The following is a 13809-nucleotide window of genomic DNA, read 5'->3' as shown; positions in this document are numbered from 1 at the left end:
ATATTTATTGCTCTCAGTCCTCAGCTAGATTCCTCCCCACTCCTGCCAGAAGCAAAGCAGAACAGGATGGGGTTAATCATGTTGAATGTCTAATTGTGTAATCTCCTTCTCGGTAATTCCACCGGCCAACTTTGCTAGTTATTTCACTCAGAGAAGAGCTAGGTGAGAGTTGCAGGTTTTAACTACATCTTTCTGTGTCTCCTTCTCACAAACTTCTGTTTTCGCACATTTCCTTATATTCTGCTTTTCTTCCTAGTGGGAGAGGTGGCTGAAAGCCAGACCGGGGCATCCTTAATCCACTACTGACTGGCTCCACAGAGGTGGGACAGTTGAGGAATGTCGTGGGCTTTCTCATACATCCTAGGAAACTCCTGACTCGCACACACTGATACAAGACAGACTAAAGGCAGTTTGTGTAATGTCATACGCGATCACAGCTACACTCAGCAAAGGATCTGGAGAAGCAGGGACACTTCAGCCTCTGCCCCAATTGCCCTCCGGTGGAGCGCGGAGGAAAGTACAGATGTTTACTCCTGGCCTTGATGAAGAGAGGTGTCCTCATTTAAGCCCCTTCCTGTTCCCATGGTGTAATTACGTACTTCACCATCACAGTTTCTGGCCGCCAACATGGCAATAACCTGGAGTCCATAGATAAAAATACCATCAAGTGTATACAGTTTAATGTTTAAAAATGGCTGGGTTTAACAACTGTCTCACAAAATTCTTGAAGAATCAGGAGGAAACAACTTGAACGTACACCAGAAGAGTAGCCAGTGGTGGGGCAGTAAATTGGGCTCCTTTAAATTCGTGTGTACTGGTTATACCAAAGCAGCGTAAGTCTGTGTACCAGTGAGCTTTCTCATCTCGGGGACACAGCGTCCAACACCCAGAGGACAGGCGTAGCCGGGCACACGTCTCAGAGGACTCAGTCTGTGGCCAGTGCACTCCAAGGCAGGAGCAGCACAGCAGGAGGTGTGGTATAGCAGAACTGCCTGACTCGTGGTGGCCAGGAGCAGAGTGAGGGGCACAACATGAGAGAAGGGAAGTGCAGGGCCACATGGAGACCCCACAGCCATGCCTCCTTGGCCCACCCAGAGACACCCAGGAAGGTGCTCCACCCATCCCGAGCAGATCCCGAAGCCATCCAAGCCGACACTTCGCTCGAACCACCACAGCAGGCTTGAACGTCGAGCAGATCTGGGTTCAGATCTGTGGTTTCTTACCCGGTTGACATTCATCAGCAGGGTTGGTCTCTTGGAAACTTTGTTTCCTTATCTAAAACACTGAGGACCAATCTTTACCAGATTGTTTGGGGATTTCGTGACATAAACTAGTCATTGTCTAAGAACATGAAAGCTCTTACTATTGTCTCAGTCTCCTCTAGGGAGGTCACATAAATCCATGCTTTTGGTTACTCTGATGGTGGGCTCTGCTCCCACAGCAGAGTCCACAAGTCCTACAAGTCAAGGTTCTATGCATTTTCTTGCTATTTGTAAACTTTTCCTTTTTTGTACCGTTATGGCATAAGGAAGAATGAAAATCTGTTGGATTAAAATGACAGAGGGAAGCCACAAACAAATAGAACTGTGTTCTCTTGCGACGCTAGGCAGAATTAGTGTTGGAAAATTATAGAAATTTTAAAAGGGGTTGACAGCTTTTGGTATTTACAGAAAATTGTTCTTATGGCTATCTTTAATCTTTTATTCTGATAGGTAAGAATCACATGCTTTAAGGGGTTAATCTTTTGATTACAAAAACACAATAATCCTCAATTACATTTCCTACCAGATGGATTTATTGGTTTAAAGAAAGAACTCGTACCCAATTTATTCTCTCCATTGCTTTCATTTCTTAAAAGCTAATTTACTGTGTAGATGGATCTTATGCTTTTACAAAGGTATTGATTACTGTGGAAAAAGCAAGATCTCATGAAATAAATCACTGCTGACTTGATGAGATGATATGGCATCGCTTTTGTTTCTCCAAAAATTATTTCTCTTGAAGATGAGCCCCAATAGAGACTTTTGTTTCATTTTGTTTTAGTAAGGAGCCAAAAAAAATAAAAAAATAAAAAAAGCGAACATGCCTGTAAAATGCAGAGTCGCTTTTGTACCTGATAAAATACTGAGGCCCGAGCTTGATGCTATACTAATGTACTGTGCTATTGATTGATTAGTCAGGGCAATGAATTATTATGCCCGAATTACTCTTTGCAAGGCTTTTTAACTATTTTGGAAAACAAACTAACAGCTCAAGAAAAAGCTTTAAAAATAAATGGGTGGCAAAAGGACATAATTCACCATCTAAGCAGTTCAGTTCAGAGAAAAAAATATATTAACTTCATCTAGTCCTCGGGGCTTTGTAGCAATAAATATTGATTTGATATGAAAAATAGCTATCTACTGTAGATAACAGCGCTAAGGACACTTTACCTGTTAAGAGAGGGAAAAGGCAACAAAATATGAGCTCTCCGGTTCCACCAGTGAGTGGATCCATTGTGTGTTAATGGCTGTATTTATAAAACACCACTTGCTATTGACTTTTCTTTATGGCGGAAGCAGGTACAAAGTCTCTGAAAAAGCATTTACCATGCTTCTGTTGGTTTTCTTTCCAGACCCAGGACCCGTTCTTTCCTGGGTTCCAGTAAGGCCAGTGTTTTGTTTTGGTTTTACTCCCATTAGCCCCAGTAGAGGCACGCTTGCCCCCCCGTGAGACGGCCCTGCTAGGTCATGTGCTTCCCTCCCAACAGCGCCTCAGTACCAGGTGCCGTTTTCTGTGGAGAGCAACGTGTCCGTGGTGAGCCTGGACTGGAGTGGCACCTTCCTCCTGAACGGCCAGCTCAAGGAATACGTGGTGACCGACGGGGGACAGCGCGTGTACAGTGGTCTGGACACCACCCTCCACATACCGAGGACAGCACACAAAAGTTAGTTTCTGACTCTCGCCTCTCAGGAGACAAGGACTGCTGTTCCCCACCTTGACTGGGCCTTGGGTCTGGAAGGGGACCGGCAGGCGCTGACGATTCAGCTGTCTTGGTTTGAGCGGCTGCTTCTCATGGGAAAGTGCAGCTGAGAGGCAGTGAGGCTCCCCTTCCCACTGTGGCCTGGTGCCCCGCAGGGACAGTGCACTTCCAGGGGTGCTGCCTGTCTCCTGTGTCACACGTGTCCCTGGGAAGGAACAACACAGGTTGAGTTCATAAAAGAAGTAGCACCCTCATATAGTCAGTGAATAGCCTAAAATAATGCAATTTTTGGGACTTCAGCCTCTGTAAGGGCCTGCCCTAGTGCTTGCTCAACTTCAGTATCTACCCCGAATGAACAACACTTTCTCCTCTTTAACTGTACATCCTTTTCCCCTGTCCTTTTTCCAATACTGGGAATGAACCGGGGACCTTCCCACTGAGCGATATCTCCACTCCATTATTTTACTTTATTTTTTTATTTTGAGACAAGGATTAATTACATCACTAAGTGGCCCGGCTAGGATCAAGCTTGTGATCCTCCTGCCTGGGTCTCCCCAGAGTGCTGGGATTACAGGTGTCCACCACCACACCAGGCTTTGTCTTGGCTTTCAAAGACAGAAAGGAGAAAAAGCTTTACATGGCACTAAGGAATTTCTAGTAATCACCATGGTTCCAGGCCCAAAGGCCATGGGATCATTCTAAGCTAAACCATCTGGCTTTGTGCAATTGCTGTTGCTCCTTACTTGTAAACAGTAGTTTGTCTAAAAGCGGTAAAGAGCAAGCTCTAGCGTCAGCTTTATAGTGAAAGTCAGTGATAACACTTCCTGGTGATCCACAGTTACAAGTCCAGGTCACTGGGCAGTGGCTGTGATGAGAAGATGCCCTGAAACCTGTGTCCGCCTGACCGGCTCTCACCATCTGAGTGACGTTGGGAGAGGTCCTGGCTCTTGCAAGGGAATTTAGATCCTGTACTTCTAATATTCCTTTTGAGCCCTCTTGTTAAGTAAAAACTGTGGGTTACTTACCGGAAGGCACACCTACTAGTTTTAAAGGAACAAATTTGGGGGGCTGGAGAGATGGCTCAGTGGTCTAAAGCACCTACTTAGAACAAGCTTGGCAAGGCATCAGGGACCGCGGTTCAATCCCCCAGCGCCACATGCCAGCCAGGGCCGCCCCCTGGTGGGCTGGGCTGGCCACACACACACCACTCTCTCTCTCTCTCTCTCTCTCTCTAATAAATAAATAAAAAATAAAAAATAAAAAAAAAAATAAAGGAACAAATTTGGACCACATGCAGAATAAAATATATGATGCCTTTTATCCTTCTCTTCTGAAAATTCTTTTCTTTTGCTGTGTAAGTTCTAATATCCCTTAGCTCTGTTTCTTATGGATAGGCTTTTTTTTTTTTTTTGAACCGGGGATTGAACTCAGGACCTTGCGTTTGCCAGGCAAGTGCTTATTCTGCTGAGCTATCTCCTCAGCCCATGGATAGGCTTTTGTGTCTTTTTCATTAGAAATAAGTTTAAATGTTTGGTCTTAACTTTCTGTGACTGTAACAAATATCTGAAATAATCTGCTTAGCAAGAAAAAAGGTTTATTCTGGCTCCAAAGACACACCCCCAATGACCTAAAGTCATAGCATTAGACTCCACCTTTTAAAGGTGCCTCTCTTTCCAGTAACATCACTCTAAGCCAGGATATTTAGCACCCAAACTGTGGTATTAGGTACAGCCTCACAACCTGCTCTGAACGGCTCTCTTAAGATTTTTCATGGTATGCATGACACATTGGTTTTCTAAAACTGTGTCCCCTATTTTTTGACATTGAGACATTTACCAATAATTTCTCTTGTCCAGCCTTCTTTTTCCAGGTAACCTGCACCACGGACGTAGGAAGTGTTAAGACACCGTTGATCCAATATGACACTTCTACTGGATTTGGTACGCATTTAACCTAATTGTGTTTTGTTTGTTTGTTTGTTTGTTTTTGAAGACAGGGTGTTGTGATACAGCCTAGGCTGGCCTTGAACTCTCAGCAGTCCTGCCTGAGCCTCACAAGCACTGGGACCACAGGCATGTGACACCACGCCTGGTGTTGTCATGTTTGTTGTAGCATTTCCTCATTTTCCTTAAGAAACATGCATGTGTTTGTTGATACACACTTGTACTTGTTGCACTGACCCTAGGGAAGGAATTGAAGTAAGTGCTATAAGTTTCCTTTTCAAAAGCCCTCACAAAATTACATCAGGCAAGTGTCGGGATGTGCTTTTGTAATACATATAAAGCCACTGACTTGTAAATGTGGAAAAGACTCCAGAGATCTAATCAAACTTTTCTCCTGCCCATAATTCCTGTTTTAAAAACTTGTTGTATAGAAAAAGTGATTTGTAAACGAAGTCAGAGGAAGGAGATGACAGGAAGGGAAAAACTGTTCTGCCAGGTTATATCAACCCTAATAATAGTCTAGATTCAGAGCCTAAAATGGCAAATTTGGAAAAGTGTGTATCCTTTATAAAATATTATGACTTACTATAATCCCAAGCCATTTGACTGCAAAGATGAAATTAGAAATTAAGGATCATCTTTTAAATTTAGTTCAGGCCACAGTCTCTGAATCACTATTTTATAATTTCAAAAGGCAAGTTAAAAAAATGGCAAAATCTTTTCCATTAGAACAGATTGGGCACTCATGCCCTATTTTAAATTCCAGTACTTAGTGTTACAGCAAATTAGTAGACACGTACACTGTTTTTGAAACATAAACATGTCTGAAACGCTGAAAGATGGGTGAAATAACATAGTTCTCAAAAACAGTTCCAGTCTGTAGCGCCCAGTTCTGCTTCCTGACCTGTGCACACTGGAGGCCTGGTAGAGTCTCCTGCAGTACCCAACACTTTTCCTCCCACACAGCTGGGCTCCTCTTATTTAATAGCACGGTGACATCGAAACTATTTCATTGGCAATTGCTTAGGGACTCCAGTGTTTCCAGAAGTGGACAGCAGGGTCTGAGGATGCAGGAATTCACACCGGGATGGGATAGTCAGCAGTTCTTTGAGAAGATGACAAGTCCGGTGCGGCTGTCCTCTTGACTCTAGCTCTGGTCTTGCTCTTTAGCTGTGGCTCTGATTCCAGGGCCATCAGAACCAACGCAGTGCACTTGGGCATTACAGTTTCTTCATCCCTAGCAGAGACGGAGATAAGGGATCTGCTCTCCCATTGAGTCCTGCGCCGTGGCCAAGGAGACACCCCAGTGACCCTGGGAAGGGATCTGTGCTTTGACACTACCCACAGCTGGGTGTCCTATGGAGCTGAGCCCCAGCCCTGGAGTTCCATCCCAAGCACAGTCCTCCCATTTGGTGCTGGATACACACATCTGAAGCCAAAGGGTACTTTGCAAAGAGAAAAGGGAAGGGTTATGGAGATGGCATCCTGATCTTAGAAGAGGAGAAACCTGCAGTCAGCTCCTGAACGGGAGCCATCTCCCGCCGCAGCACACGGTAGCCCCCGTGTCTGCAGGCTGAGCTCTGAGCCTTTCCAAGTGGTGCTGCCCAACTGATAACCAGAGTCAGCTTTAATTTGTATCATCTAACTTCTGAAACACTCCTGCTCACTAGCCTGGGGCCGCCTCCGAGCAGGAACGCAGGAACGAGCCTGGGACTTCATTTCCCTAACTGTGTGCGGGCCGCTTGCTCTGAGGTTTCCCACAGGCCCAGCGTTGCCCTCCCAGCCAGCACCCCTGAGCCCCCAGATCAGCCCCTGGAGTCCCAGCCTGTGCTGCGCACAAGATGCTCAGCTCCTGGGGCGGGGTAGAGGAGTGGGGGGGGGAGCGCTCAGGGCTGCTCTGCTTTGACTCAGTCAGCACACATCAGTACCTAGGTTCCTACAGGAGGATTTCCCTCCTGCGGCGCTTGAGCACAGCTGTGGCTCCAGATCCTCTTTCCAGAGATGAGGAGGCGGAGGCCCGAGGAGCCAAAGTGACATCTGCAATCATCCACTTAGCCAGAATCAGAAGTAGGGTCAGCAAGGACGTTTCCCTCATGCTATCACGGAGCTCAAAGTTCAGTTCTAGCCACTTCCTCGTTCTCCCTTTGGCCTTTTCCCCGCTTTCCAGCTCTCCTCCATCCTCCCCTGGACCCATGAGTATGAGGCACCCCCCGGATGCCACGCCCGTGGGAGGCTGACCACAGGGCTGGGTGTGCAGAGAGCCAGCAGGGGCTGCACCTGCGTCTCTCTGGCTTCTGCCTCCGGCCTTGCCTTTCCAGGGCCGTCTTTCTGCTCTCAGCCTCGCGCCAGCCTGAGCGGCAGCTGCGTCGGACCCAGCGAGGGGCCACTGGGCGGGACTTCCATGGGCCCCCGCCGGTGGCCCCCACGCTGGCCCGCGGAGACCCCATTCAGCTCCAGCTTGTCCTGTCTTCCCTGTCTTAGTTTCTCACAACTGCCACGCACTGAGCAGGGTTCTCTCGGCTCACTGTTACCACGTGGGCTGGTAGCGCGGTGGGAGCGTGGTGGGAGGGCTGGTGAAGGACAGCTGCTCACATCATAGTGACCCGGAATCAAAGGGAGGTGCAGAGGAAGGAGACGCCTCCCGGGTCACGCCCCGGGGACCCACACAGAGTACTCCTGCGCTGACCGCCTCCCCCAGCCCTGCTTCTGAGGCACAAGGCTTTGTGGAGTCAAAACGCAACACAGGGTCCCAAGCACGAGGCTTGAGAGTCCCGCTGCCATCCGTCCTTGGTCCCTGGGATGCCTTCAGCTCAGAGCAAACGCTTAGTAAATGTAAACAGCTTTTGCTTTCCGTGAAGTCTTACAGATTTTCAAAAGAGAACAGAGATCAAGAGTAGGTGGTTCCACTGTCGAAAGACGGATTTCCGCAGAGCTCCCCAGGCCGCTTGAGCAAAGGTTTGCAAAGCTATTCCTATTTAACAAGAGGCCAGGGACTAAGACCTGGGAAGACCACACGTTCATAAATGCAGGCTTCTGGCTTCGCTGTGAAAATTGGGATCTGAGGTCTCAAAAACGAGCATGCCTAAAACTTCTCAGGAAGGGGCTGGTCATGAGTGTGGGGACCTCGCGTGTGGATCTCGCTGTAGCACTGACCTGGGCTTGGCAAGGGACTTGGCTCCCAGGGCATAGGGCCGGGAAATAACCCTCGAGGTTACTGGAGGTTGGCATTTGAACCCTGCTTGCCCTGCTGTCTTTCCCAGGGCCTTGGGAGGCAGTAGTGGTTTCCAACCCAGCACCAGGGCCGTCAGCTGGATGACACCCCAGTGGGACCTTCCGCCAGCGCCCCAGCCTGCACACAAGTGTGAACACAGCTTCCAACTCACCTCTGATGTATTAACAGACACAGGGCGTGAGAAGCCGGTGCTGCTCTCTGAAGTAACACCTCCCTTTCCTTTCTCTGCTCTGTGCAGGTCTGGTGCTGACAACTCCTGGCGGAAAGAGGGGGTTGGGGAATAAAAGCGGAGAGTTCTACAGTGAGCTGTGGTTCATCGTGTTAATGGCCATGCTGGGCCTGTTCTTATTGGCCATTTTCCTGTCCCTGATACTACAAAGAAAAATCCACAAGGAGCCATACATTCGGGAGAGACCACCTCTGGTGCCCCTTCAGAAGAGGATGTCACCTTTGAATGCCTACCCTTCCGGGGAAACCCCAGTGGTAAATGTGGACGGGGTGGCCCTCCCTGTGAGACTGGCTTTTCTTCTGGGGGCAGGCGTTTCCCGGCCATAGTACCAAGGAGCTAGAAGCCAGCTGTTTCACTAATGTGAGCACTCAGGGGTCTCACGCTAGCACAACTTCCTCTGCTTGGGCTGCAGCATCCACCTGGGGAGTCTTCAAAACCCCACTGACCAGGGTGTAGCTTACCAATACAGCATGTGCTTAGCATGCCCTGAGTCCTGGGTAGAATCCACAGGCCCCAAACCCAAAAACATTACCAGTGGCTGCATCCTGGAAAATTCGATGGTTCATTGGTATTTGGTCAGGCCTGAGGGTTAGTGATTTTTTTTTTGTTTGTTTTTACTCCCAAAGTGATTTTAATGTGTTAAGCACCAACAATGCATGTTTCTGCCCTGTACTTGTTAGTGAGAATGGTGGAGAAGAATTATGTTTTGAAATGACCTGGAAATGTACCAGTGACATGGCTGTGGAACTGGGAGGACCGGAAATAAAAAGGGAAGAGAGTGTTGGGCATGGTGGTGCACACCTGTAGTTCCAGCACTTAGGAGGCTGAGGCAGGATTGTTACAAGTTCAAGGCCAGCCTGGGCCACACTGTGGATTTAATTCCAGCTTGAACTACATAGCAGAACACTGTCTCAAAAATAAAAGGAGGGGGAGAGAGGAGAAGGGGCTGAAGTGCTTAATCCATCCTGGGCTTCACAGCCCATGCCACTGAGGGTGGACCTCCCAGCTTTCCACTGCCCACTCCCAAGTCAGGCCACAGCCACACTAGATGAGGGCCCTGCCCGTGAGACTGTGGCACAGGCACAGGGGCCGGAGCTCTCTAAATTGTATTAACATTTTCCTAGGTCACATGGTACACGTACGCCCAGGTGTGGGTTTTCTATGTAGTGTAGCTACTGGTTTGGAGATTGACATGCTGCAAAACTACACAAATAGTGCCCTAACACTGGACACTGCAGTGAGTCTCCTCTCATCCTGTGGTTTTAATTGGAAAACCCGAGTGTGTGCATATGTGTGTGTGTGAACGATTATGTTGTGATTGAAGAAACACAAAGAAATTACTTAAAACTTGTAAGCAAGCTCTGATGTCCCCATTTTTCCTCAGTTTGACTCTGTGGCTGATATATCTGATGTGTCGAGCAACGTCACCCTAAAAAGTTACACCATGCACTTTGAGGTACCTCTTGTATGCCGTGTGGATGCATGACCTCTTGCATGGTGTGCTGAACACTCACCGAGATGCAGGCCTCCTTTATGGACTGACCAGTTTGATGAGACCCCCACATTAGAGCAGCTGGGTTTACCTTAGGGTCCATTCTAAGTGTTAGTCATAAAGTAGCTTTTCTTGCTGATGTTAATATTAGAATAGACTGGATTTGGCAGACTGGAATCCTATAACACCTAGTGAATGAGAAGGTGGGAAAGAGGAGTCAGTTTCCTTGTGCTAGTCCGGGACACCTAAAATGAACTCCGATGCTGCTCTCCCAGGGGCAACCACAAGAAACGCTGCTCTCTGCTGTGGGGAGGGGTGTCTCCAGGGACAGCTCGGTGTAAACATGCATGAGCCAACACCCCACTTGTTGGCACTCCCTTGGCCCCTCAGAACAGAGGCCCAGCACAGGATACCAAGGGTACTGGCCACCTGACACCAGTTACCCAGGTACCAGGCCACAGGGGTCAGGGGCTCACAGGCAAAAGCAGAGTAGACAGTCATTCCTCTGGGGCGACAGTATGTGTTGCGAATCTCCATCACAGTCCATACCCATTTTCCTCCTGTTCATCACCAACAGCCTCTTCCTTTCTAGGGATTAGCTGATACCAAAATCCCTCGGTCAGGGACACTCGTGAGTACCCGGAGCAACCGCAGCAGCATGTCTGTCCTGAGGATCCCGAGTCAAAGCCAGATCAGCCGGACCTACTCCCAGGGATCCCTGCACCGCAGTGTCAGCCAGCTCATGGATGCTCATGACAAGAAAGTTCTACTTGACGACTCACTGTGGGAAACCATCGTGGGCCATGGTGGCGGACTGGTGAGTGGCTCCCAGGACCTTGGACATCCCACAGCTCCTGGCGTAGCACCGTGTGCTGGCCCTCCCCACACACACGTGCACACACCTGCACATGAATGCATGCTCACACATGCACACACACACATTCTCACACACAAGTGCACACACACACAGACCTGCATATGCAGGCATGTGTGCGTACATACACACACGTGTGTGCATGCAGCCATACAGCACTCTCTGAGCACCCACCCAGATGCGGGGACAGACTGCTGTGTGACTGCAGGTATTTGCAAGCAGGATACTTTGTTGCATCCTTCTGGTATAGAGACTCTCACAGATAAATGCATGCAAAGAAAAACCAAAGCTACTGCTATACAGTTGCATATGGAGCTAAGTGACTGGGAGAACACTGAAGTCAACTTCAGACAAATTGAAACCTTGTAAAATCCAGGTCCTTAGAAAGCAGTGTAGCATGAGAAATAAAATACCCCATCAGCTGCTCCCAGCTCCGCAGCTAGGGTAGGGGAGCTTCTCCTCTGCAGGTGTGGGGTGCAGAAGTCCCCTGAAATGCTATCAGCACAGATGTTGAAATTTCAGTTACTTGAAAATCTGAAGTCCTTGCAGGCTTGAGGGCTAAATAGGTCAGGAGCTTGGAATCTATAGAGCTGCTCTAGGGGTCAGAAAACTGCAGATTTCCATCTCTGGGTCCCAGAGAGTCCCTTGTGTGAGCTCAGTGGTGTCACCCAGAGGGGTACAGAGCATCTATAAAAACCCATGGATCAGGGAGTCCCTCTGGTGAGACTGGAGCCATGGCTGGGTTTGTGTGGTTTTGCTTGGATGCCAGGACCATGGCTTGGGAATGGCTGATACATCTGATGTATGGCACTGGGCTAGGGAGGCAGCAGGTGACATTGCTGTGAGCCCCACTGCAGCCCTGCCCCTGGGCTCCCAGAGTAAGTTCTGGTAGAAACTGCTGCAGCTCAATGAATTTTGCCCAGAGCTGCCCTGACCCCCTTGCTCCTGCGCATCTTTGGCAAATGCTATAACTTGAGAGGAAATAGGCCCCACCTTCACCCACTGCCAGGTGCATCCCCAGCCCCCATCTGAGGTCTGCTGTCCAAAGGAAAGTCAATGTCAAGGTCCATTCCTGGAATTCCAGCACTAAGAGGCTAAACAAAAGAATCCCAAGTTCTAGGCCAGCCTGGGCTATAGATCAAGTTCAACTCAGGCTTGTCTGAAAAAACCAAAAACAAAAATCTGAGAATGATTTTTTTAAAACTTCAATGTGATTCAAAAGAATATACGGGAAGAAAAGGAACATAGGAAGACAATGTGTGGTATGAATGAAAACTTCATTGTAAATAATTTTGAATTGAACAAGTGAGAAATCTTAAAAATGCAGAGCTCTAAAGCCAGATAAAAATGCAATTAAAAACCTTAACAACAGACTAGATTAAGCAGAAGAAGGAGGTTGGAGCTTAACAACAGGTCTTTTGAAGTATCAAGTTCAGACAGAAAAGACTGGGTGTGATGGCATGCACCTATAATCCCAGCTCTTGGGAGGTTATAAACAGGCAGATCACTATGAATCCGATCTAGTTGTGAGACCCTGAACACCCTTTAGATCCTTCCCTAAAAAATACAAAAAAAAAAAAAAGTGCAGACACGAATCTTAAAAACTAAGAACGCAAACTATATTAATCTTCAGGATACCATTAAAAGATAAAAAGGCTGTATCATTGGCATACCCAAAGCGGAGGAAATAAAAGTTAAGGGCATAGAAAATGTATTTAATGAAGTAACAGCAGAAAACTTTCCAAATCTTGGGACAGACATGGACATCCAGGTAGAGGAATCCTACAGCAACTCCATATAGAAATGATCTGAAAAGAACCCCACCATGACATTTATTATAGTCAATGTGTCAAAAGTGCAGGAAACAGAAAGAATTTTAAAGTATCCAAAAGAAAAATACAAAGTCCCATTTAAGGGCAAGCCAATTTGACTTATAGCAGAAACCCTACAGGCCAGAAGGGCACAGAATGATTTATTTTAAGACCTATGAGAAAATAACTGCCAACCAATACTATTTGACTATTTGCTGAGAATACCATACTCAGCAAATAGTCATCATGAGAAATAAAGACCTCCTAAGACAGCAGAAACTGAGGGAGTTCACTACCATGAGGACAGAATTACCAAAGACATGTAGGGGAGTCTTGCAACCAGAAGTGGAAGAAAGGTAACTACTATCATGTTGGCGTACAGCTCCCACTGGAAGAGTAGACACATAAATGAGGAAGAGAAAGGAATCAAGCACTGTCAATACACTAGACATCAAACCACAAAGAGGATAAAAGTGGAAGAATCAAGTAAAATTCAACCAGAAGAAAATCAATAAAAAGCAGGAAAAGTCTAAACCTTCGTGAGTGACTCAGAACACAAATGGTTTTAATTCTTCAGTTAAAAGATATGGGGTCAATGAATTTAAGAACAAAACCCAATGGTGTGCTGCCTCTAAAGGTTCAACTCACCAGTAAGAACACACTAAGACAAAAAGAAAGGATAGAAAATGGCGTTTCAAGCACATGGAATTCTAAGACAAGTAGGAATAGTTATGTTTATATCTAGCGAAACAGGTTGTCTTAGCTACCTCCTTGATGCTGGGACAGAGCATCTGCCACCCCAAGTTGCAGTAGGAAAGGCTTACTTAGTTCTCCATGTGTGGAGGTTTCAGTCCCTAGTTGGCTGGCTGCAGTGCAGCGCAGCATGGCGGAGGACAAACAGTTCATAGCAGGCAGCAGGAGGCAGGCAGCAGCCAGCTTCCTTTCCCTTTACATTCCGTCTAGGCTACAAGCCTACTGGTTGATGCCAGCCACACCCAGAGCAAGTCTTTTGTCTTCAATAAAACCATTTAGCCGCACCTACAACTATTACACTCCAATCAGTGGACTGATGCAGTTGTCACACCTTTAACCCAGCATCATACACCCGTGAACCACCTACCTCCCAAAACCCCACTTATAAGCACATGAGCTTTGAGGAACGTAGATACAAGCCATAACAGAGACTTTGAAACAAAAGAAAGAAGAGACAGACAAGTCACTATATACTGATCAAGGGATCAATTCATCAAGATACAAAGGTTTTAA

At 47.3% G+C, this 13809-nt stretch overlaps 1 protein-coding gene across 1 annotated transcript in view; it reads left to right on the top strand.

The window, feature by feature from the left end:
- Ush2a (usherin) overlaps positions 1-13809 on the top strand; it is a 732353-nt gene that overhangs the window by 715502 nt on the left and 3042 nt on the right. Inside the window, exons 67-70 of the mRNA XM_004626936.2 lie at positions 2750-2926; positions 4819-4902; positions 8376-8620; positions 10451-10675. Coding sequence (XP_004626993.1) covers positions 2750-2926; positions 4819-4902; positions 8376-8620; positions 10451-10675 — 731 coding nt within the window. The remainder of the gene's footprint in view (positions 1-2749; positions 2927-4818; positions 4903-8375; positions 8621-10450; positions 10676-13809) is intronic.

The sequence above is a fragment of the Octodon degus genome, unplaced genomic scaffold (genome assembly GCF_000260255.1).
Source record: "Octodon degus isolate 3935 unplaced genomic scaffold, OctDeg1.0 scaffold00017, whole genome shotgun sequence".
NCBI lineage: Eukaryota > Metazoa > Chordata > Mammalia > Rodentia > Octodontidae > Octodon > Octodon degus.
The sequence above is the reverse complement of the archived record's forward strand: the minus strand, read 5'-3'. Positions and strand labels throughout refer to the sequence as shown.